Below are 25,335 nucleotides of genomic sequence, written 5' to 3'. Positions count from 1 at the left end.
CTTTAAAATACAAATTTAAGACATGTAATATGTTGCTATTCCTGATGCTCATTTTTAGTAAAGTACTAAAAAGGGATTCTCAAGAAGGATTATTGTATCATCACTCTCTTACAACCAAATATGAATCACCATTTCAGGAATGCTTTTCTCTCCCTTCTCTACTTGTGAAATATTAATACTTATTATGCTTCAAGCTTTGCTTACAGGCCTTTTCTTTTGTAACATTCACACCCTTTTAACCAGCTGGAAATAACTATCCCTCTTTAGAAACTTCTTAGCACATTATAGCTCACTCATAGCCCTTATCACTCTCCTTTTGACCATTTGTGTTCATTGCTAGATGATAGGTTTTGGTGAAGAAACTTGTTTTTCCTCTTTATATTCCAGCCCTTCTACTCTCTTCCTGCGCAAAGCAGTCAGAACCAAGTCTTACACTGACTGATTTGGTGTTCTGGAAGCCTTTCCCAACCCCTATGCTCCCCTGAGCCTACCCAGGTATTGCTAGTGGTAAAGAACCTGCCTGTCAATGCAGGAGACATAAGAGATGTGGGTTCGATCCCTGTCGGGAAGATCCCCTGGAGGAGGGCATGGCAACCCACTCCAGTATTCTTGCCTGGGTAATTTCATGGACAGAGGAGCCTGACAGGCTACAGTCCATGGGGTCACAAAAGAGTTAGATACAATTTAGCTAAAACATACTTAACCCTTAATACCTGTACTGACCGAAGGTATTACATGAATTTTCTCTTTTATCTCCATAACAGCCCTGGGAAGCAGGTGCTGCTTTTTCATCCTCTTGTAATAGATGAGGAAATCAAAGTTAAGAGAAGGAAAGAAACTTGCCTGCTGCTGCTGCTGCTAAGTCGCTTCAGTCGTATCCGACTCTGTGTGACCCCATAAGACGGCAGCCCACCAGGCTCCCCCGTCCCTGGGATTCTCCAGATAAGAATACTGGAGTGGGTTGCCATTTCCTTCTCCAATGCATGAAAGTGAAAAGTGGAAGTGAAGTCGCTCAGTCATATCCAACTCTTAGAGACCCCATGGACTGCAGCCTATCAGGCTCCTCCATCCATGGGATTTTCCAAGCAAGAGTATTGGAGTGGGGTGCCATTGCCTAGGGTCAAACAATTAGCAAGTGGTGGAGCTGGGATTTAAAAGAGAGGGTCTGTGTGGAAACGTCTGTGTTTTTACTGTCTTTTCTAGCTGGAAAGTATTTGGGGGAAAAAACCACGTCTCTGGTTGCTTTGTAGTCTTCTTGTCACTCTTCACTGTATGTATTAACTCAGTTGATTTTCATATGGCCCAACTTTGTAAACAACAGGAAATACTGGTATTTTTTTCTTTGGCATTCCATTGTGGCAACATGCTTGAGCCATAACTTATTAATTGCATTTATAATCTAAGTGTGAAATGTTAGTCACTCAGTTGTGTCCAATTCTTTGTGACCCCATGGATTGTAGCCCACCGGGCTCCTCTGTCAATAGAATTCTCCAGGCAAGAATCCTGGAGTTGGTAGCCATTCCCTTCTCAAGGGGTTCTTCTCAATCCAGGGATCAAACCCAAGTCTCCCACTTTGCAGGTGATTCTTTACCATCTGAGCCACCAGGGACGCCCAAACCAGTCAGGGCTAAAGGAAATCAGCCTTTCCTTTCGTTGAAAGGAAATCCTTCTTTGATTGAAAGGATGCTGAAGCTGAAGCTCCAACACTTTGGCTAAACCACAACCGATCATTTTATAGCCCTGCGGGTGGCAGTTGAGTACAAAGTCTTTGGTTGGACTCAGTGCCTCCCTGTACAAAGGCTGGGATGGAGCTGCCACATCATTATTTCAGTGACCCCAACGTGTCATTTCTGCAGGAGCTGTTTCCTGTGATACAAGTTAAAGTACATTGTGGTATCTTTCATTTATATGATAAAGTACTTGTTGGAAAAAACATGACCCTGGAGATAAAGAAGCCACGTGGAATTTTTAGCCACTTCACTGTCAGAAATATCATTATTTTAACTATCACATCATCTTACTATGGGAGAAATTATGAAAGGAAAGTCTCTACTGCTGATTGGCAGTTTTCTCAGAGAGTATTTTCTATCCCAGACTCAATTTAAGTTTTACTCCCTGAAATTTCTTTGATCTCAAGGTTTCTCACCAGCATGTATTTTTGTCTTCTCAGAGTCCAAATTCACATTATAAAAGATATCCCATGAAAACACACAGATGCATGTTTATTGCACATATGTTTTTTTCCATCTTCCCTTACTTAAATGTTTGGGTATGACTCTAATTTATTTACAAATTAAGTTGGAAACATGACAGTTTTCTACTTAAGACTGACGTGCAAAAGATGGCTCGTTACCACATGGATTCTTTTTTGGCCTGAAATGCTAATCCAATTAACTGGAATATTACCAGATTTCTATTTCTGGTTTTTACTCAGTATTGATTGAATTATGTGGCTGCTGAGTCTGCCCTTCATTTTTGTTGTCCTTAGGCATTGATTTGCTCTCTGAATCTGGCAGCGTGGCTCCTGTATCCACACCCAACCTCCAAAAGAAAAGTGACACCTTGAAAGCCTCCTAATTCTTTGTGTACTTCTTCACTTGTCTGTTTTACAAGGTACCATTTCCTAGCTATGCTCTTTCTTAGGTACATATGAAAGAGACATACATGGCTTCAGCTAAGAAAGTAGACCAAAGAAAGTGACTAATCTCTGTTTGCTGTGATCCTTTTTGTTCAGTTTTGCTCTTTGGCCGGTTAATTAAGTTTTGCTTTCTCTTTTTCGTAATGAATGTGTAAATTGAAGGAATGTATAGAAGCATTTTTTTCTTTAAAAAATATGAATAATCCCTACTGATTTCTAGGGGAAATTGGCCCTCAAAGTTTGGCCAAAAGAAGCACTGCATCTCCTTCGTCACAACCCACCCTTATCCCTCTATGTTTAGTTTCCTTGGGTTGACGGCTTACTTTGTGATGACTATGCTGCTCTTTGGAAGCTTCAGGGACTGTGAATTTAGATAAGAGTCCTGTGCTCTTGGATATTCAGAGCTCATTTCAGAACTGAATGAAGTAATCAGATTTATGGCCTGAATATAGTAAAACTTACTCAGTTCCTGTTGTGAAATAATGAATTTAAGATTGTGTCAGCCACATGGATTAAACTTCAAAGTTCTGACTTTATTATTTTCTTAATTACCAAAAGTCCACTTTATTCTAACAGTTTTGACATTTATGGACACAAGTGCTCTCTTCCCTCTGGGTCTCAGTGGTCTGCAACTAAAGGGAGGGAATGTAGGCCCCAAAGGTTAGCAGGCACATGAAAGGAAAAAGAGACTTGTTGTCTTTTCTAGTGCTATGGAGACAATAAAAACTAATAGGAGGAATGAAAAAGAATTTTCTGTCTCACACTTTGTGTTGTTCAGCCTGCCAGGAAAAAAAGTCTGTCACACCGTTTTCTTAGGGATATAGCAGTCAAGATCAGAAGAAGGAGTAGGAGGGGAGCATTTAATCTTATATGTGAAGATTAAATCTGTCAACTGGGTTCCTGAAATTTTAGGGAAAACTTTATAAGCAATTCAGGCATATTTTATAGCTTGGAAGCAAACTGAGGGTACCGATCAAGTACAAGTATGGTAGTACTTTTCCTACTTAACGGATCCTCTCACTTTCTGAGGTATTTAAGGCTCAGGCCTAAAATGTCCCAGACCGTAGGCATGTGCATATTGCTACCGAGCCCTTCTGACTGTGTATGGGCTCAAGAAATCCAGTTAGGATCCTTTAATAGTCCTGATATTTGGAGATTAAGTACTCCCAAATATTTGCAAGGAAAGTTACACTCTAATTCCTCAAAGGTAAGAAGACCTAGTTTACAAAATAGAGCATCAGAAACTCAACCTTGGTTCTGAGAAATTGTCAGTGATTTGTTTGAGAATATGATACCGTGGATTTCCAGACGTTGAGGTCACTATTCCAGTTCCCTTTTAACCTGGACAAACACAATCCCAACATTTATAGGTTCATCCAGTGTAATGACTAAAATTGATTGCCGGATAAAGTACCCAGTAAATCTGTCCCTAGGCAAAATATATGTAGAAAATAAAAATAGAAAATTTGAGTTTGAATTATTAGGCAAAATATTTTCATCTAAGGTATGAGGGAGTTTTCATGTACACTAAATTGTTCAGATTGGTATTAATTAAATTTATTGCATAATGACTGAGCTTTCAGTTTTACTTGAGAAGTCATGGTTGGTTTTTTTTTTTTTTTTTTTTCATGGTTGGTTTTAAAGAGAGATAGGAAGGCATTCAGGATATTTCTGGTAGACATGCATCTATAATTACCATAAACTTTGGGAATTTTTATAGGGAAGCTATATCCATCCTCTCCATTTCTAAATCATGTGATGTGTTTGAAGTCAATACAGGGTAAAAAATGACAGCCTGCTTTCCAGAAAATTCTTTGTATTTTTATCCTTGTTTCTTAAACATGAGCTAAATGGTCAAAATGGTATGAGACATAGTTATCGTCTCTGTGCCTGTAAATGTCAAGGATGAAACAAAGCTAAGATAAGCCGTTTATTATTGTAGCCAAATCACAGTCCCCTTCCTCATTCTAGCCTTTTTCCTGCTTTCTGAAGAGAAACTCAAAGCAGTACCTGTGGCAGGCTATGCAGTGTTAGCACCCTAAACCTCAAATCTTCCAACCTTCTATGTCTCCTCATAGCCAAGGCCAACAGGAATGCTCTGCAGGGCCAATGAACATCAGTCTTGTGGAATTTTGTCCATGGGCATTTTGGCCACGTGTGGGCCCTTATCATAGCCCTTAGAGGCCATGCTGTCTCAGGATTCTCAAGCATGGTGATTGCCATTCTCTACAAGAATCTATTTTTGTGCTGCTGCTGCTGCTAAGTCGCTTCAGTCGTGTCCGACTCTGTGCGACCCCATAGACGTCAGCCCACCAGGCTCTCCCATCCCTGGGATTCTCCAGGCAAGAACACTGGAGTGGGTTGCCATTTCCCTCTCCAATGCATGAAAGCGAAAATTGAAAGGGAAGTCTCTCAGTCATGTCCGACTCTTAGCGACCCTATGGACTGCAGCCTACCAGGCTCCTCCGTCCATGGGATTTTCCAGGCAAGAGTACTGGAGTGGGGTGCCATTGCCTTCTCCCCTATTTCTGAGATGTTACTTTGAAACTTGATTAGTTTTTTTAATTCTGTTTATATATTTTTGACTGTGATGAAGACTTGATTTTTGTCTTCGCTGCTCTAAGCGGGAATTCTCTAGTTGCAGGGGCTGCTGTTCTGTGAGGTGCAGGTTCCTCATTGTGGTGGCTTCTCTTGTTGCGGAGCATGGGCTTTAAGTGCATGGGTTTCAATAGTTGTCGCATGTGAGCTCAGCAGTTGTGGCACTCCAGCTTAGTTATTCTGAGGTATGTGGGATCTTCTTGGACCAGGAATCAAACCCATGTCCCCTGCGTTGGCAGGCAGGTTCTTAACCACTGGACCACCAGGGAAGTCCAAACATTGGTTAATTTTTGTTCCAAGCAGAATTATAGCTAGGGAATATGTTGACATGCTTGAAGAGAATGTTCCTGATTTCTCTTTCTTGGGCAATCCTTGTTTTCACAGAAACCCCATCCTGTATCAGTGCTTTTTTTCCTTTTCTATGTTATTCCCATCATAGCCAAAGCCTTCATTATCAACCTCCTGAAATGTCATATTTTGGTGGTCTAGCCTTTTGAAATGTAAATGGCTTCTTTTCACAAAAAAAGAAGTCCCAGCTTTAAACTAACAGATCTCTTTCTCCCAGAATTGATAGGAGTGAGAATCTAACCTTTCCTGCTATTTATTTAACCAAGTCTCGTAAATGATCCATTTCTGCTCTATTTATGTTTGTTCTTTTTTCACCTAGATCAAAGAGTTCTACTCATATCAAAATGAACCAGCAGCCATAGAAAATCTCAAGAGAGGCCTGGCTAGCCTATTTCAGATGCAGTTAAGCTCTGGAACTACCAATGAGGTACTTAGTAATATTATTAAGCATCTAGAATCTTATTTGTTAATGTAGTTACTAAAATTGTTTATATGGCTTTCTATTTGGAGAAATTTAGTAAAAAAAAAAAATTACTCCTATGGTAATGATTAGAAAAGGTGAGTTGGGTAGTTGTCTCATTTACATATGAAACAAATCATCCTTTACCCCAATTTGTATTTGAAGACAGGGGAAAGGAAGTTAGAAACAGTTATACTAAGGAGACCAATAGAGTGACTGAATGATCAGTTCAGTTCAGTTCAGTTGCTCAGTCATTTCTGACTCTTTCTGACCCCATGGACTGCAGCACACCAGGCTTCCCTGTCCAAACCAACTCCTGGAGCTTACTCAAACTCATGTCCATTAAGTTGGTGATGCCATCCAACCATCTCATCCTCTGCCATCCCCTTCTCCCCCTGCCTTCAATCTTTCCCAGCATCAGGGTCTTTTCAGATGGTCAGTTCTTCGCATCAGGTGGCCAAAGTATTGCAGTTTCAGCATCAGCATCAGTCCTTCCAATGAATATTCAGGACTGATTTCCTTTAGGATTGACTGGTTGGATCTCCTTGCTGTCCAAGGGACTCTCAAGAGTCTTCTCCAACACCACAGTTCAAAAGCATCAATTCTTCGACACTCAGCTTTCTTTATAGTCCAACTCTCGCTTCCATACATGACTACTGGAAAAGCCTTAGCTTTGAGTAGACAGACCTTTGTTGGCAAAGTAATGTCTCTGCTTTTTAATATGCTGTCTAGATTGGTCATAACTTTTCTTCCAAGGAGCAAGCGTCTTTTAATTTCATGGCTGAATGATAGAGACCCAAAAAACTTTGGAGAACATTCCAGTGACCTCACTGTGCATCCCTATGCCATAGGGAAGTTATAATACCTGGATTATAACTTCCTGGATTCACTGCAGAGATTCTGGTTCAGTAGATTAGCATCTGTATTTTAATAGTTTTCTCAGCTAATGTAGGTGCAGTCAGTTTGAGAAACTACTAGTCTGTATGAACCCTTCCATTTAATAGATGAAAACAAAGGTGAAACGACAGAAGTTTAGTGGCTCCCCAAGTATTATATCTAAAGCAGAGCTGAGTCCAAGTTTTCTTGTCTGAATTCAGCCAGTTCATGAGCTGGTAAGAAAATCTGATGGCAAGTCTGGGCCAAGAGAATGCTGGTTAGCTTGCTGAAAAGACTGAGGGTAGAAAGACTGGCTTGTAGAGGCCAAAGGGACGCCTCAGAGAAGCTATACAGAGTCAGTATTGAGATGTATTTGCCTACATTCAAATTATTGATGTGCCTTATGGTGAGCTGAATTAATGCCACAGGTTTTAAAGGACTTAGCTCATCAAAGCATGGGTGTGTTTGCATGTATACACACACACACACACACACACAGCCTACACATAGTATTAAAAGTCAACTCCCCTCACCCCATAATTACCCATTTGAGTGATTTTGACTATGACTAGGTCATTTTTGGGGGTTCCAAAATCACTGCAGATGGTTACTGCAGCCATGAAATTAAAAGACGCTTGCTCCTTAGAAGAAAAGTTATGACCAATCTAGACAGCATATTAAAAAGCAGAAACATCACTTTTCCCACAAGGTCTGTCTAGTCAAAGCTATGATTTTTCCAGTAGTCACGTATGGATGTGAGAGTTGGGCTACAAAGAAAGCTGAGCGTCGAAGAATTGATGCTTTTGAAGTGTGGTGTTGGAGAAGACTGTTGAGAGTCCCTTAGACAGCAAGGAGATCCAACAAGTCCATCCTAGAGGAAATCAGTCCTGAATATTCATTGGAAGGACTGATGCTGATGCTGATACTGCAATACTTTGGCCTGATGCAAAGAAATGACTCATTTGAAAAGACTCTGATACTGGGAAAGATTGAAGGCGGGAGGAGAAGGGGATGACAGAGGATGAGATGGTTGGATGGCATCACCAACTCAATGGACATAGTTTAAGTAAGCTCCAGGAATTGGTGATGGACAGGGAAGCCTGGTGTGCTGCAGTCCATGGGGTTGCAAAGAGTCGAACGTGACTGAGCAACTGAACTGAACTGAACTGAGGCCATCTGTCCAATTCCTATTAGACATTAGAGAGAAGTAGGAAATCATTTATTATTCCTGGGGCAATAAGAATGTGCTCATAAGACTCAAAGAGGATGGAAAGGAATCCACATGCTGCAGGAAACACTGAATTCTTCTGTCTTCCTATCTTGTCAGAGAAAGGAATCCTGCATGATGTATTAGAACCCCAATTTTTAAGCTACTTCCCACTGGAATTCAAATGGTTCATATGAGAATCCCATCTGAAACATTGTATTTTGGCTTTTCTTTTTAGGTAGACATCTCTGGAGATTGTAAAGTGACCTACCAGGCTCATCAAGACAAAGTGACCAAAATTAAGGCTTTGGATTCATGCAAAATAGAGAGGGCTGGATTTACGACCCCACATCAGGTATGCTGCCTATCACTTTCTTTGAGGCAACCAAGTTCTTTTTGTAGAGACGATTCAGAAATAATAGGTGAATAAAGCAGCAATATAATTTGGGAACACTTGTAATTTTTAGTTTAGGGTATAGTATTATATAATATCAAATGAATGGATTTATTTTAATATATTGTAGGTTTGTGTGTTGAAGGAATATGAAGGGGGTGTTCTTGTGAAGATGAAAAGATAATTTGCTATTTGGCTTGATTCAAAGATAAAAGGCTGATTGCTTGTTACAACCACATTTATTTATTTAGGTCTTGGGTGTCACTTCGAAAGCCACATCTGTCACTACCTATAAGATAGAAGACAGCTTTGTTGTAGCTGTGCTCTCAGAAGAGATACGTGCTTTAAGGCTCAATTTTCTACAATCAATAGCAGGCAAAATAGTATCGAGGTAAGATAATGCTTAAATTTTCTTTACTGTTATTTAATGTATTATTAAAATTTAAAAATATATATGCATATATATACATGCACATGAATTAATATATTTATTGCTTCCTCATTTTGACTGTGAGCTCCTTTAGAACAATTATTATGTCTTGTTCATCTTTATTTTTCATATTGTCTATAATAATATGTGGCATGAAGTAAATACTTAATGTTTTAAAATAGGACTTCATTAAAAATAAATTGTTTATTGAATAAAATTTAAATTTTTAAAAGGCAAACACTTTGATTCATTCTTATTTATTTTCTGATTTCTCTATCAAATGCTTTTAATGTTTAGATTAAAAAAGTGGCATTGTGTATTCTCTCCTCAAGATTATTTTTTTGTCATTGTTGTTAATAAACACAAAAATGTTCTATCGTAAAGTGATATGACAGAATTTTTGCTGTGATTTATAGTACTTACATATTCAAGACTGTTATTTCAATTTGAGAAAATTTCTCTGGTCAGCATAGTTCCCACAGGCTAAAGGACTAAAATTTCAAATCTAAGAGTATGTCTTATTTTCAGATTTTAATTTAGAATAACACATCCTAGCATTAAATGTAAGTTATATCTTCTGCTGTTATTTCTCAAATATTTCTTCTGAAGTAACCCTAATGTCAGAGGTAAATGGTTAAAATCTTGGTAGAAATGCCTCAAACCACAAATGCTTGAAATTTTATTGAAGTCTCCTCTGGATTAGAACCTTGCATTCTACTTTGTACCACATCCATCTTGTTTTCATATAAAATTAATATTTTAAATTTAGGTTTATCAGGATTCCATTGTTCTATAACACACCACTCCAAACTTAGTAGTATAAAAAGCAGCAATCACTTTATTATTTTCTCTCATACTCGTGACACTTGCCTTGATCCTGCCTTGCTTGGTGTGTGCTGTGCGGTTGCAGAGCTGGTTCAGAGGCTGCTCCCTCACCTATCTAGTGTCTGGGCTGGAGATTCACACTCCTTAGGCTCCTTATGCATCTCTCTTGATCTCCATGGGGCCTCTCAACATGGTAGCTTCAGTAGCCAGACTTCTTACATGGTAAGAAGGTATGTGCTGCTAGCATGCCAGATGAAAGCTGAATTCCCTTTTGTGATTTATTGTTGTTCAGCCACCCAGTCGTGTCTGACTCTTTGCAACCCCGTGGACTGCAGTACGCCAAGCCTCTCTGTCCCTCACCATCTCCTGAAGTTTGCCCAAGTTCATGTCCATTGCATCATTGATACCATCCAGCCATCTCATCCTCTGATGCCCTCTTCTTCTGCCCTCAATCTTTTGCAGCATCAGGGACTTTAGCGATGAGTCAGCTGTTCACGTCAGATGACCAAAATACTGGAGTTTCAGCTTCAGCATCTATCTTTCCAATGAGTATTCTGGGTTGATTTCTCTTAAGATTGACTGGTTTGATCTTGCAATCCAAGAGTCTCTGAAGAGTCTTCTCCAACATAAAAGGACTTAGCCTTACAAGCCATATATTGAAACTTCTAGTGTTCTCTACAAGTCCTGGCAGTCACAGAGTCCTGCCCAGGTTTAAGGAGAGGGATGTAGACTCCACCTTTTGAAGGGAGAGAGGCAAGCTACTGAAAGAGCATATCAGATTATTGAGGCCATATTTACAAAACAAGATTTCCTAATTGTCTTAGTAAGTGACATGTGGTTGTCCTGAAGATATCATTTTTCAGAGAACTGGGCTAAAGCCCAAAGAAGTGACATCATATATCTTGCTCAGCATCCAGGCAAATTTTCTTTCGTGTAGTCTCTTGTCATAATATTTTGAAATCCCAGGCTTAAACTTTCAAACCTTTGAATAAAATTGTTGCTCCAGAAAAGTTTCATAATTATCTTGAGGTTTCTGTTACTGCTGGAGATCTCTCAGTTTGAAAGACATGGCCTTACAGAATTTGAATACATTAGTATCGTTTGCCAAAAGAATGACAATTAATAGCTTGTTCACTCAAAAGAAGGCCGTTGATGTGGTATTTCTCTTCCCTGGTTATGCAGGCAGAAACTGGAGCTGAAAACCACGGAAGCAAGCGTGAGACTGAAGCCGGGAAAGCAGGTTGCAGCCATCATTAAAGCAGTCGATTCAAAGTACACGGCCATTCCCATTGTGGGGCAGGTCTTCCAGAGCAAGTGCAAAGGATGCCCTTCTGTAAGTGTGAGCCACAGCGCTATGTGGCCAAATCATGGAATAATCACGGCCTACAATTCTGTTTTCCTTTTGTCTCCAATGGAAGCTTCAGTTAATTTATAAGGAAAGTTTACAAAGAACTTCAGCCACCACTGAGTTATAATAGCAGTAGCCTAATAATATGCTATAATAATTAACAAATGACTACCACATCCACTTATTTCAAATAAAAAATGTTATGACTTGAAGGCAGCTTCCTCAAAGAAGACCTCAGAATGCAGTGGGGATAAGCCTGATGAAGTTAGGGGAAGCATACAGCATTGAGAGCATAGACAGTGGCCTGAATCCTGAAAGTTCTGCCTCTCGGGAGTAATATGTCCAGGCTTCTCAGGTGGATCAGTGGGTAAAGAATCCACCTGCAATACAGAAGATGCAAGAGATATGAGTTGGATCACTAGGTCGGGAAGATCCCCTGGAGGAAGACATGGCAACCTACTCCAGTATTCATGCCTGGGAAATCCCATGGACAGAGAAGCCTGGTGGACAAAAGTCCATGGGGTTGCAAAGAGTAGGACACAACTGAAACAGCTGAGCACACACACAGTAATATGTCCACAGGTGAAATGTTTTACTGAGCTCAGTATTCTGAGAGCTGCTAGGAGGACTAGAAATGGATACCAAGCTCTTCACCTAAATCAGGAACACTTATTTACCACACCCCAACCTCTCCTACTGTTACAGCCAGAAATGAGCGCACCCCCAAGGCTAAGTGTGTGAGTGTGTGTGTCTGTGTGTGCAGGTATGAGTGTATCTGTATGTATTTGTGAGTGTGTGTGTAATATTTTTAATCTAATAAAGAATAATTTCTTTTGTTGCATAAATCAGTTGTGATGTATGGCCACAGATATGACTCTGGGTTCCAGCATGTCCTAATACTTAACCCTTGGCTTCAAGCTCTATTTGTAGCTACCAGAAGATGCTCTTCCCTTGGCCATTATTAGTGTTCAAAAAAGTGGAATCATCAAGAGCTAATACCAGAATTTGCTTAAAGTGCAAGGCACTAATTCCTTATTAGTTTCTCAAATATATCAAAATTGAGTGAAGGGGAAAACAAAATGAGACAAAAATGATTGTTCTCAAACCTTGTTTCTTCTTTTTTCCCCACAAATTATCTAATATTCCAGTGTCATTTTCTAATGTCATATGAGATGGAAATTATTTAGAAAGGTGACTAATGAAACCAATGATCTTTTCTTATTCTGTTAATTTCTCTCCCCATAGTTATCAAATATTATGAGCCATCTAAGATTTCTCAAAACTATTTCTTCATTATTATAGGAAAGATAGGAAAATAATTCTTCATTATTACAGGAAAGATAGGAAAATAATTCTTCATTATTATGTCAGTATAATGTCACCATTGCAACTCTTTAAAGAAAAAAATTCTGACTTAACACTGATGTGATCTCTGCCCTCAGAAACGACCCAGTAAATCTAGCTAAGTACAACTGGAATATTTTTTTGGACTATCCTCTTAAGATTAGATGACCAAAAGGGATTTGAAGAAGAGCAAAATGTGTATCCGTTGCTATTGGAAGGAATGAATAATTTAAAAACTGGTAGCATGCAGATTATGCAGAGTTAAGATTTAACTCTGTGGGATTTAACACATTTTTTTACAACTAGGGGAGAAGTGGTAAACTATGAAAAATAAGGTTTTGAACTTTTTTCTAAGCCAAAAGATGTTATTGATTAGAACTATTTACTGTTTTTAAAATCACAGCAGCATAACAGTAGTGTATATGAGGATTCAGTCCAGTTCAGTCGCTCAGTCGTGTCTGACTCTTTGTGACCCCGTGAATTGCAGCCTGCCAGGCCTCCCTGTCCATCGCCAACCCCCAGAGTTCACTCAGACTCACGTCCATCGAGTCGGTGATGCCATCCAGCCATCTCATCCTCTGTCGTCCCCTTCTCCTCCTGCCCCCAATCCCTCCCAGCATCAGGGTCTTTTCCAGTGAGTCAACTCTTTCACAGCAGGTGGCCAAAGTATTGGAGTTTCAGCTTTAGCATCAGTCCTTCCAATGAACACCCAGGACTGATCTCCTTTAGGATGGACTGGTTGGATCTCCTTGCAGTGCAAAGAACTAAGAGTCTTCTCCAACACCACAGTTCAAAAGCATCAATTCCTTTATCTAAATGCCACTCCACTTAACACGGATATATGAAATGAACAGTTCAGATCTCAGCAAGATGATGTTTTACTATTATTAGTATTTCATACAAACCATAAAATAAAGAGAATAAGGAGATCAAATTATTATAAAAACTGGTTTTCAATAAGGTTTCAGTTCATAAGAAACATGACACAATTCTTCAGCAGTTCTGATGATTTTTCCCAACAAAATATCCTGTTGTTAATGAAAATTCAACATAATTTCACTATGGTAGTCAAAGCCTGGCTTCAGATGTAACACCGTTTTGTAACCATGGAATGACCTATATGCCCAGAATCTTGAGGTCATTTGAGCTAAGTACTAATCGACAAGTCCTCTTGAGGAGGACTTGCGCACTGATCAACAGGCCTCTGTATTTGCCTCTGAGAGTCATAGGAACGTGATAGGGGCAGGGGCAATCAGATATATTGAGGTAAGATAAAAAGAGCTTCTTTTGCTTGTCAGATACAAGGAAACATTTATTTCTGGAGAGAACATTCTTTAGAAACACAGATGTTCAGAATTATGAGTGTGGTCTGGGCCTGTGGCCGTGTTTTGCAGCTCTCAGAGCACTGGCAGTCCATCAGAAAACACCTGCAGCCTGACAACCTCTCCAAGGCTGAGGCTGTCAGAAGCTTCCTGGCCTTCATCAAGCACCTCAGGACGGCAAAGAAAGAAGAGATCCTCCAAATTCTAAAGGCAGAAAACAAGGAAGTACTGTAAGTTCCCTGAACATTTCCTGGGGTTGTCTGTAGTAAAGTGTTTCTGGGTTGCTGTTTATTAAGCAGGTAAGATCCCTTTTTTGAATCAGCTGCCTCACCTTCAAACCAGTTGTTTTGCTATTTCACATTTGCATTGAACAGTTATACCTCAGTGCAGTAACTCAATGGTTAATTGGCCAGAAAAGCAAGTTTTCAGCAGTGACTCAGAGTGAATATTTTATTTTGAACATTTTGTTCTTCATGAGTGTAAATCAGGTCTAGATTGGTACACAGATAGGGGGATGGTAGGACTGTGATGTGATACCACAGTGCAGGCGCTGCCACACTCTGGTGAAATTGTGTTCCCAGAGCTATTAATTGACACTCAGAAAGAGTTCAGAATTGATTATAAAAACAAACAGACAAACAAAAACAGTTATGTTTTTTCTATTAAAAATGAGCTTTCATTAAAGATACAGTGATGATTGTCATAGAAGCCTTGTTTTGAAGAGAAAATTGAGAACTGAGATTAACAGCAAAAAGAATCCAGAGAAAAGAAATATGTACATCATTTGAGTATTCATTGGAAGAGTGCCTTATTTTACATCCACAATAAAGAGAGTTGACAATTCTCAAACTTACTTTGTAAATACCAATACAAATACACTTTCTAAATAGAAGTGTTTTGGTCTGTAAAACAAAATTTATCTGCAACTACAAATTCAACTGTTTTACACTAATTATCCTAATTGATGGTATAGAACATGGCTCAATTAGTTTGACAAACAGTGGAAACTAGCCATTAAAATAGTCAAAAGTATAAAATGGCCAAGTTACACCCCTTCCCCCACACATACAACACACACAGCAACAGTGGTCACTGAGTTCAAAGGACTTGATTACTCAAGAATAAGAGAATATAGCTTTTTTCTGGAGAAGATTGTTTATTCTTGATTGTACTATTATTGACTTGACTTAGGTCATTAAAAAATTGATATGAATTCCATATGACTAACTACAAGTTAGTTGGATACTCTCTTCAAAAATAAACATTTAAACTGAGTTAAATATATGCAAAATTATAAATTCTCAGACTCTGTTTTAATCATAGAACTTAAAGATATATTTTAGAGTGACTTATCTTTTTGTCAAAAAAAAAATTACTGACAAAAACAGTGCAAAATTTGGCTGTTAACTTTAAACAGAGATTACACTAAACCTTAGACTTATTTGTATCCTAAAAATCTTATGGTGGCAATAATTTGTATGATTTCATGATACATTTTCTAAATCAGGTTATTTACCTGATAATATTTTCAATATTGTATCATATCATAGGAAATAAACATGTAACATTGTATAGTAGAAAAGATATTCAGTTCAGTTCAGTTCAGTTGCTCAGTTGTGTCCGACTCTTTGTGACCCCATGAATCGCAGCACGCCAGGCCTCCCTGTCCATTACCGACTCCTGGAGTTCACTCAAACTCATGTCCATCGAGTCCATGATCCATCCAGCCATGTCATCCTCTGTCATCCCCTTCTCTCCCTGCCCCCAATCCCTCCCAGCATCAGGGTCTTTTCCAATGAGTCAACTCTTTGCATGAGGTGGCCAAAGTACTGGAGTTTCAGCTTTAGCATCATTCCTTCCAAAGAAATCCCAGGGCTGATCTCCTTTAGGATGAACTGGTTGGACCTCCTTGCAGTCCAAGAGACTCTCAAGAGTCTTCTCCAACACCACAGTTCAAAAGCGTCAATTCTTCGGCACTCAGCTTTCTTCACAGTCCAACTCTCACATCCATACATGACCACAGGAAAAACCATAGCCTTGACTAGACGAGCCTTTGTTGGCAAAGTAATGTCTCTGCTTTTCAATATGCTATCTAGGTTGGTCATAACTTTCCTTCCAAGGAGTAAGTGTCTTTTAATTTCATGACTGCAATCACCATCTGCAGTGATTCTAGAGCCCCCCAAAATAAAGTCTGACACTGTTTCCACTGTTTCCCCATCTATTTCCCATGAAGTGATGGGACCAGATGCCATGATCTTCATTTTCTGAATGTTGAGCTTTAAGCCAACTTTTTCACTCTCTTCTTTCACTTTCATCAAGAGGCTTTTTAGTTCCTCTTCACTTTCTGCCATAAGGGTGGTGTCATCTGCATATCTGAGGTTATTGATATTTCTCCCGGCAGTCTTGAAAAGCTCTTCAGTTCAGTTCAGTTCAGTTGCTCAGTCATGTCCGACTCTTTGCAACCCCATGAATTGCAGCATGCCAGGCCTCCCTTTCCATCACCAACTCCCGGAGTTCACTGAGACTCACATCCATCGAGTCAGTGATGCCATCCAGCCATCTCATCCTCTGTCGTTCCCTTCTCCTGACCCCAATCCCTCCCAGCATCAGAGTCTTTTCCAATGAGTCAACTCTTCACATGAGGTGGCCAAAGTACTGGAGTTTCAGCTTTAGCATCATTCCTTCCAAAGAAATCCCAGGGCTGATCTCCTTCAGAATGGACTGGTTGGATCTCCTTGTAGTCCAAGGCACTCTCAAGAGTCTTCTCCAACACCACAGTTCAAAAGCATCAATTCTTTGGCCCTCAGCTTTCTTCACAGTCCAACTTTTACATCCATACATGACCACTGGAAAAACCATAGCCTTGACTAGATGGACCTTTGTTGGCAAAGTAATGTCTCTGCTTTGAATGTGCTATCTAGGTTGGTCATAGCTTTCCTTCCAAGGAGTAAGCGTCTTTTAATTTCATGGCTGCAATCACCATATTAGGATGAACTAAAATCATAAGACCTAGTTTTAAATTCTGACTTCCAAAATCATATAACCTTTAAGTAAGTCATATACATTCAGTCTCCCTGAGCCTCATTTTCAACATTCATAAAATACAGAGAATTCCTTCTGTTTATTGTAGTATAGTGAAAGTCAGGATGGTGGAATGTAACATTTCCCAGTTTCATTATGTGTATCCTATGGCTTTCAGGTTATTAACAAGTACACCAAGAGGAAAGGCTCCTGTGAGCAATTGAGTTTGAAAAACACTGGGAAAAAACACATCAAATAGTTCTCTTTATTGCAGCAATATCTGGCATCTTTAATCTGATAATATTACATATAAGTTTCCTTAAATATGTTCCAAACTTACATGACCTTGAAAATCCCTCTTCTTAAAGCATTTTGTAGGATTAGTATTACATGAAAACACTTTAGAAAACACTGTAATTAAGACCCCAGTATTCCAGAGTCAGAAAAAACTGAGTTCCAATCCTAGCTCTATTTTTACCAGCTATGGGACCTTGAACAAATGATTTGATACCTCTGAGTCTGTTTCCTTATGTATAGGGAGAATATTAGTGTTAAACTGACAGAGATGTTCAGTGAGCTGATGGTATTAATAACAGCATGTATTTATTGAGCGTATACAATGTGCCAAGCACTATTCTAAGTGTTTTACACAGATCATGTGATTTAATCCTCCTGACAACCCTAAAATAACTGCTCTTCATAGCCCCATGTTACAGATAAAGAAGTTAAAGCAAAAAGAGGTTCAGTTCAATTCAGTCAGTCAGTCATGTCCGACTCTTTGCGAGCCCATGGACTGCTGCATGCTAGCCTTCCCTGTCCTTTGCCAACTACCAGAGCTTGCCCAAACTCATGTCCATTGAGTTGGTGATGCCATCTGCCATCCAAGCATCTCATTCTTTGTCATCCCCTTCTCTTCCTGCCTTCAATCTTTCCCAGCATCAGGGTCTTTTCCATTGAGTCAGTTCTTTGCATCAGGTGGCCAAAGTGTTAGAGTTTCAGCTTCAGAATCAGTCCTTCCAATAAATATTCAGGAGTGATTTCTTTAGGATGGACTGGTTGGATCTCCTTGCAGTCCAAGGGACTCTCAAGAGTCTTCTCCAACACCACACTTCAAAAGCATCAATTCTTTGGTGCTCAGCTTTCTTTATGGTCCAACTCTCACATCCATACATGACTACTGGAAAAGCCATAGCTTTGACTAGATGAACCTTTGTTGGCAAAGTAATGTCTCTACTTTTTAATATGCTATCTAGGTTGATCATAGCTTTTCTTCCAAGGAGCAAGCGTCTTTTAATTTCATGACTGCAGTCACCATCTGCAATGATTTTGGAGCCCAAGAAAATAAAGTCTGTCACTGTTTCCACTGCTTCCCCATCTGTTTGCCATGAAGTGATGGAACCAGATGCCATGATCTCAGTTTTTTGAATGTTGAGTTTTAAGCCAACTTTTTCACTCTCCTCTTTCACTTTCATCAAGAGGCTTTTTAGTTCTTCTCTGTCTGCCATAAGGGTGGTGTCATCTGCATATCTGAGGTTATTGATATTTCTCCTGGCAATCTTGATTCCAGCTTGTGCTTCCTCCAGCCCAGCATTTCTCATGATGTACTCTGCATATAAGTTAAATAAGCAGGGTGTTAATATACAGCCTTGATATACTCTTTTCCCAATTTGGAAAAGAGGTTGCATACCTAAAACTGCTAGTCAGTGTTTGCAATAATAACACTTAATAAGTATTATCTCTCTCTCAGTCTGTTCCATTCCATGACGTTTTGTTAGGGCCAAAATGGTATAGTACAAGAATATCTTTTTTAAAATATGTGTATATGTAATGCATTAGATACGTGTATGTATTTGTTATGCAGATGTGAAATGAAATATATACAGACATCTTATGTTCATTAGTATAGCAACTAGTTTCAGAAATATTATCATCCCAAGACTCAACCAATCAGAGATTCTTGATGAGTAGATGATGTAACTAGCACTTTCCTTCAGGAGTTTCACTCTACTAACAACTAATTGTTGTGATTGAACTTGAACCATGCTTGTGTGCATGCTAAATCGCTTGTTGTGTCTGACGCTTTGTGATTCTGTGGACTGTAGCCCACCAGGCTCCTCTGTCCATGGGATTCTCCAAGCAGGATTCCCCAGGAGGGTGGGTTGCCATGCCCTCCTCCAGGGGATCTTTCTGACCCCAGGGTCGAACCCGCCTCTCTTACCTCTCCTGCACTGGCAGGCAGCGTCTCTACCACTAGCACCACCTGGGAAGTCTGAACTTGAACTGCACCATGGTGCTTTTTATTTTTTATTATTTTTTTATTTTGGCTTTTTTTTTTTTTTTTTTGCTTTTTATTTTTTAAAAAAATGAGCAGAAATTTCTTTCTTGGGTATAAATGAAAGTTAAAAGAATGTCCCATCTTTCCACTGAATGATACTACCTTAGTTATACATTTAAGAAATGTATATAGTTGCAAAGCTAATTAGAAAAAGAATCGATTTGGGAGACCATAGCTTTTACATATTACTTATGGAGAAAAGAATTTGAACCTAATTTGTAATATTATTTATATAATTTTATTTGCAAACCTCCAAATTATATTTGGCTTAGGGTAGAGTGGAAGTGAGAAATAGATTTAAGGGCCTAGATTTGATAGATAGAGTGCCTGATGAGCTATGGAATGAGGTTCGTGACATTGTACAGAAGACAGGGATCAAGACCATCCCCAAGGAAAAGAAATGCAAAAAGCAAAATGGCTGTCTGGGGAGGCCTTACAAATAGCTATGAAAAGAGGAGAAGCGAAAAGCAAAGGAGAAAAGGAAAGATATAAACATCTGAATGCAGAGTTCCAAAGAACAGCAAGAAGAGATAAGAAAGCCTTCTTCAGTGATCAGTGCAAAAAAAACAGAGGAAAACAACAGAATGGGAAAGACTAGGGATCTCTTCAAGAAAATCAGAGATACCAAAGGAACATTTCATGCAAAGATGGGCTCGATAAAGGACAGAAATGGTATGGACCTAACAGAAGCAGAAGATATTAAGAAGAGGTGGCAAGAATACAGAAGAACTGTACAAAAAAGATCTTCACGACCCAGATAATCATGATGGTGTGATCACTGACCTAGAGCCAGACATCCTGGAATGTGAAGTTAAGTGGGCCTTAGAAAGCATCACTACGAACAAAGCTAGTGGAGGTGATAGAATTCCAGTTGAGCTATTCCAAATCCTGAAAGATGATGCTGTGAAAGTGCTGCACTCAATATGCCAGCAAATATGGAAAACTCAGCAGTGGCCACAAGACTGGAAAAGGTCAGTTTTCATTCCAGTCCCAAAGAAAGGCAATGCCAAAGAATGCTCAAACTACTGCACAATTGCACTCATCTCACACGCTAGTAAAGTAATGCTTAATTCTCCAAGCCAGGCTTCAGCAATATGTGAACCGTGATCTTCCTGATGTTCAAGCTGGTTTTAGAAAAGGCAGAGGAACCAGAGATCAAATTACCAACATCCGCTGGATCGTGGAAAAAGCAAGAGGAGTTCCAGAAAAACATCCATTTCTGCTTTATTGACTATGCCAAAGCCTTTGACTGTGTGGATCACAATAAACTGTGGAAAATTCTTCAAGAGATGGGATACCAGACCACCTGACCTGCCTCTTGAGAAATTTGTATGCAGGTCAGGAAGCAACAGTTAGAACTGGACATGGAACAACAGACTGATTCCAAATAGGAAAAGGAGTACTTAAAGGCTGTATATTGTCACCCTGCTTATTTAACTTCTATGCAGAGTACATCATGAGAAACGCTCGACTGTAAGAAACACAAGCTGGAATCAAGATTTCCGGGAGAAATATCAATAACCTCAGATATGCAGATGACACCACCCTTATGGCAGAAAGTGAAGAGGAACTCAAAAGCCTCTTGGTGAAGGTGAAAGTGGAGAGTGAAAAAGTTGGCTTAAAGCTCAACATTCAGAAAATGAAGATCATGGCATCCGATCCCATCACTTCATGGGAAACAGATGGGGAAACAGTGGAAACAGTGGCAGACTTTATTTTTCCGGGCTCCAAAATCACTACAGATGGTGACTGCAGCCATGAAATTAAAAGACGCTTACTCCTTGGAAGGAAAGTTATGACCAACCTAGATAGCATATTCAAAAGCAGAGACATTACTTTGCCAACAAAGGTTCATCTAGTCAAGGCTATGGTTTTTCCTGTGGTCATGTATGGATGTGAGAGTTGGACTGTGAAGAAGGCTGAGCGCCAAAGAATTGATGCTTTTGAAGTGTGGTGTTGGAGAAGACTCTTGAGAGTCCCTTGGACTGCAAGGAGATCCAACCCGTCCATTCTGAAGGAGATCAGCCCTGGGATTTCTTTGGAAGGAATGATGCTAAAGCTGAAACTCCAGTACTTTGGCCACCTGATGCGAAGAGTTGACTCATTGGAAAAGACTCTGATGCTGGGAGGGATTGGGGGCAGGAGGAGAAGGGGACGACAGAGGATGAGATGGCTGGATGGCATCACTGACTCGATGGACATGAATCTGAGTGAACTCCGGGAGTTGGTGATGGACAGGGAGGCCTGGCGTGCTGCGATTCATGGGGTCGCAAAGAGTTGGACATGACTGAGCGACTGATCTGATCTGATCTCAATACAGTAAGATTAATCTGTATATTCTGAGGGTACATTAAGTGAGAAAGAAGGGAGTTAAGAGAGAGGCTTAAAATAAAATGGGGTAGTGTCTTTCAGAGAAATCCATCACTTTTCTTTTGTTTAAATAAAAAATTTTCACTTCTTTAGGAAACTCAAACCAGTGGGGTCTATGGTGCTACTGCTAAGTTGCTTCAGTCGTGTCCAACTCTGTGCGACCCCATAGACGGCAGCCCACCAGGCTCCCCCGTCCCTGGGATTCTCCAGGCAAGAACAATGGAGTGGGTTGCCATTTCCTTCTCCAATGGGTCTATGAATGGTAGCAATTCAAATAATTTATTAAGCACCCTAAAATTGATATCTATGACTGTTTTCTGTTTTAGACCCCAGCTAGTGGATGCTGTCACCTCTGCTCAGACACCAGACTCATTAGACGCCATTTTGGACTTTCTGGATTTCAAAAGCACCGAGAGCGTTATCCTCCAGGAAAGGTTTCTCTATGCCTGTGCATTTGCCTCACATCCTGATGAAGAACTCCTGAGAGCCCTCATTGTAAGTCAGATGGACACTGCCAAAATTAAAGCTCTCAGCTGATCTTCGGAATCTAAGCAGTAATTAAAAGTTGCCAGCATCAGAATAAAAGCTGAAACTAGAACCTTCTGATTATTCATATTTAAATTCTATTAGACTGTTTTCTTTCATTAATCACTAATTGTAGAGTAGATTATTTCACAAAGTAGAATATTTCACATAGTGTATCTTTGCAATTTCTCTAGATAACTTAAGCTATGTTTAACGGAAATTTAAAGATTATATTCACCTATTATGTAATGTGACATAGGACAAAATTTCAATTTCAGTCTTGGTTATACTTCACAATTTGACTTTAAAAGATTTATTTTGACTTCAAAAATCTTGGTGCTATTTTATGTACAGTACATTGTATAACATATAATCATTATATGTTATGTATTGGGTTGGCCAAAAAGTTCCTTTGGGATTTTCAATACATTATTACTGAAAAACCCCAATGAACCGTTTCACCAACCCAATACATATTAATTCTTCTGTTACTGAAAAATTATATTGGAAGCAAAATCTAGAGTTCTCTTGGACCCAGGGTTTAAAAACAGAAAGTGCACTTATTCACTTATGATTTAGGGGAATAATTCATAATTTTTTTGGAAAATAGGCTTGTTTGAAAATCCGATAGCATTAGTGAAGTCCCTCGTTACCCACACGTACAATTTTACAGACCATTTTTTCGATTCACTGATGCAGTGAATATAATCCATAAACCTCTCAGGAATTCACAGATCTATGTTAAAAATACCTAGAAAGACTTTACCAACTCTTCCATTCAAAGCTAGATAGTGAATTTATGTGTCCCCAAAGCAAAATTCAGAGTTTGAAATCTAGAAATATGGAAACAGTTTCTTTAGGCTTTGGCTACTTTGTTTCTTACTGAAAAATATTCCATGAAAATGTTTAAATGTTTTGGTTATCTGTTTTATCCCTGTTTGGCTAATAGAGTAAGTTCAAAGGTTCTTTTGGAAGCAATGACATCAGAGAATCTGTTATGATCATCATCGGGGCCCTTGTCAGGAAGTTGTGTCAGAACCAAGGCTGCAAACTGAAAGTAAGTGCAAATCCAGTCTAAGTCACTGTATATATAGCTCCAAACCATCCTATTTAACACTCACATGCTGTCCACAACTGGTGTTCCTATTTCCCCTCACCCTACTCTATTTTCACCACCTGCAACCCACTCCAGTTTTCTTGCCTGGAGAATCCCAGAGACAGGGGAGCCTGGTGGGCTGCCATCTCTGGGGTCGCACAGAGTTGGACACGACTGAAGCGACTTAGCAGCAGCAGCAGCATGGCAATTATTGCTGTTGAACATACTTTATAATTCAGTTAATTATTACATGGATTATTTATTCTGTCTCCCACTGAAATATAAATTCACTGCAGAAATGGATCTATGTTCATTCCACACCAATTGCTTAAAATGGTGCCTGGTGTATAGGTAATGTTCAGTAAGTGCTTGCTGAAAGTGCATAGTCCAAGAATCCCGCATCAAGGAATATTTATTGAGTACCCACTGTGTACTGTACTCAACTTTGAATGATGTATATATGTATATACGGTAAAGTTCTTATTCTTCAATATTAGATTCTAAGGCTACCTCCTAGGGCAGACTATTATCTATAGTAAGTATGGTTTGCAGTTTTTGAGTTTTTATGGGAGAAATTTAATTACTTCTAACTACTTTAGAACTTTATATTTTATTTTTAATTTCATTTCCTCAAAGCTTCTCCACTTACCTGAGTGGACTATCAATTTTAACATCTTCCTCATTAAATTATGACAAAACACTCACTTTTAAGCACAACTAAATATGGAAAATCTAAATGAGTTAATATCCAACTCAACTCATCTTTCTGTAAGGCAAATAGGTTAAAGATGTTTAATACATACAAATATAATCTTTTTTCCATCCATGTTTATTATATAACCAGCTTTCAGTCAGCATTTTACTTCTATTTCTGTTTCCCATTAATATTTGTTTTTGCTTACATTTTAATCTCACTGCATCCTAATTTCTTTTCTCCCCCAAATTTATATTTGGAAAAAATTCAGACCTATGAAAAAGTTGTGAGGATAGCTCAATTCCATGAATATTTGTATACCTACAAATATACCTACATTATAATTCATATAAATATATGAAATAGGAACATGATTTGAAAGTCAAATATTCATCTAAATTTGACAGTTGTTAATGTATTGTCCTATTTGAATTATCTTATTTCATTTTATATTATTTTGGTTGAACCCTTTGAGAGTAAGTTGCATGCATCTGACATTTTACCCCTGAAGACTTTTACTTCTCATTACTTGAAGGTCATTGCATCTAGGCTCTTACAATGGACAGAATACATGTATTTATACTTATTAAATTGTGAGTTCATACTGCTACCTCTAATTCTAATCCAGTTCTACAGGGTTCTTTCTCTCCTTCCATCATTCCATAATTATATCTTCCTTCTCCCACAGTGACAACCTTGGTTCTCAAGAACATTAATACTGTGATTCATTTGCTCAGTCCTAAAGCATGCACAAAATAGCTTTGAAATTGTTACACGAATATCACTACAAAAAACAAACTACCTTAAGTAAAGTTCAAGACTTCACCATCTTTTTGTCTTTAGAATATATTACACTAAAGGTGTATAATCAGAGTACTATGCTCAAACATTACTTGGGTTAATTCTTTTTTATTCTCTTTTGTTTAGTTATGTTATTAATCTGATATTTATTCATGTTCATTAGATTTTGTTTGAATTCAGTTTTAGCATCCTTTCATCTTTGTTAACTTCATTTCTTGAATATATGAAATAGGAACATGATTTGAAAGTCAAAACTTGATTTTAAAAATATCCTCAAAGAGGTCTCATTCCCTTTCCTACCCTTCCACCCATTCTTACCTACTTTTTCTACATAAGTGGTATCATTAGTTTGGGGTTCTCTTTCCTGTCTCTTTTTGCAACAGTAAGCAGGTGTACACACACATTCTTATTCCTTTTTTCTTACACAAACTATAAACTTCTGTATACATTCTCTTGTATCTTGTTTTTTCCACTTAACAACATATTCTGGACATCAGCCCATACTGGTTCACAGAGATCTTTCTCCTCCCTTTCACAGCTGCCTAGCACTCCATGTGTGTTAGCCTGAGACACTGCGGTTTATTCTCCCATGTATGGTCATTAGGTGATGTCCACTGCTTCTGCTCTTTACAAATAATATTTAAATGGATAATCTTGGGCACATTTTCTCTTATTTTTGGAGCTATAGCTTCAGGGCTAGGGT

General features: G+C 38.9%; 1 protein-coding gene across 1 annotated transcript in view; it reads left to right on the top strand.

The window, feature by feature from the left end:
- MTTP (microsomal triglyceride transfer protein) overlaps positions 1-25,335 on the top strand; it is a 56,746-nt gene that overhangs the window by 9,330 nt on the left and 22,081 nt on the right. The window contains exons 4-10 of the mRNA XM_027543992.1: positions 5,904-6,011; positions 8,366-8,482; positions 8,773-8,912; positions 10,959-11,109; positions 13,863-14,020; positions 21,843-22,011; positions 22,991-23,098. Coding sequence (XP_027399793.1) covers positions 5,904-6,011; positions 8,366-8,482; positions 8,773-8,912; positions 10,959-11,109; positions 13,863-14,020; positions 21,843-22,011; positions 22,991-23,098 — 951 coding nt within the window. The remainder of the gene's footprint in view (positions 1-5,903; positions 6,012-8,365; positions 8,483-8,772; positions 8,913-10,958; positions 11,110-13,862; positions 14,021-21,842; positions 22,012-22,990; positions 23,099-25,335) is intronic.

The sequence above is a fragment of the Bos indicus x Bos taurus genome, chromosome 6 (assembly GCF_003369695.1).
Source record: "Bos indicus x Bos taurus breed Angus x Brahman F1 hybrid chromosome 6, Bos_hybrid_MaternalHap_v2.0, whole genome shotgun sequence".
Classification (NCBI taxonomy): Eukaryota; Metazoa; Chordata; class Mammalia; order Artiodactyla; family Bovidae; genus Bos; species Bos indicus x Bos taurus.
The sequence above is the reverse complement of the archived record's forward strand: the minus strand, read 5'-3'. Positions and strand labels throughout refer to the sequence as shown.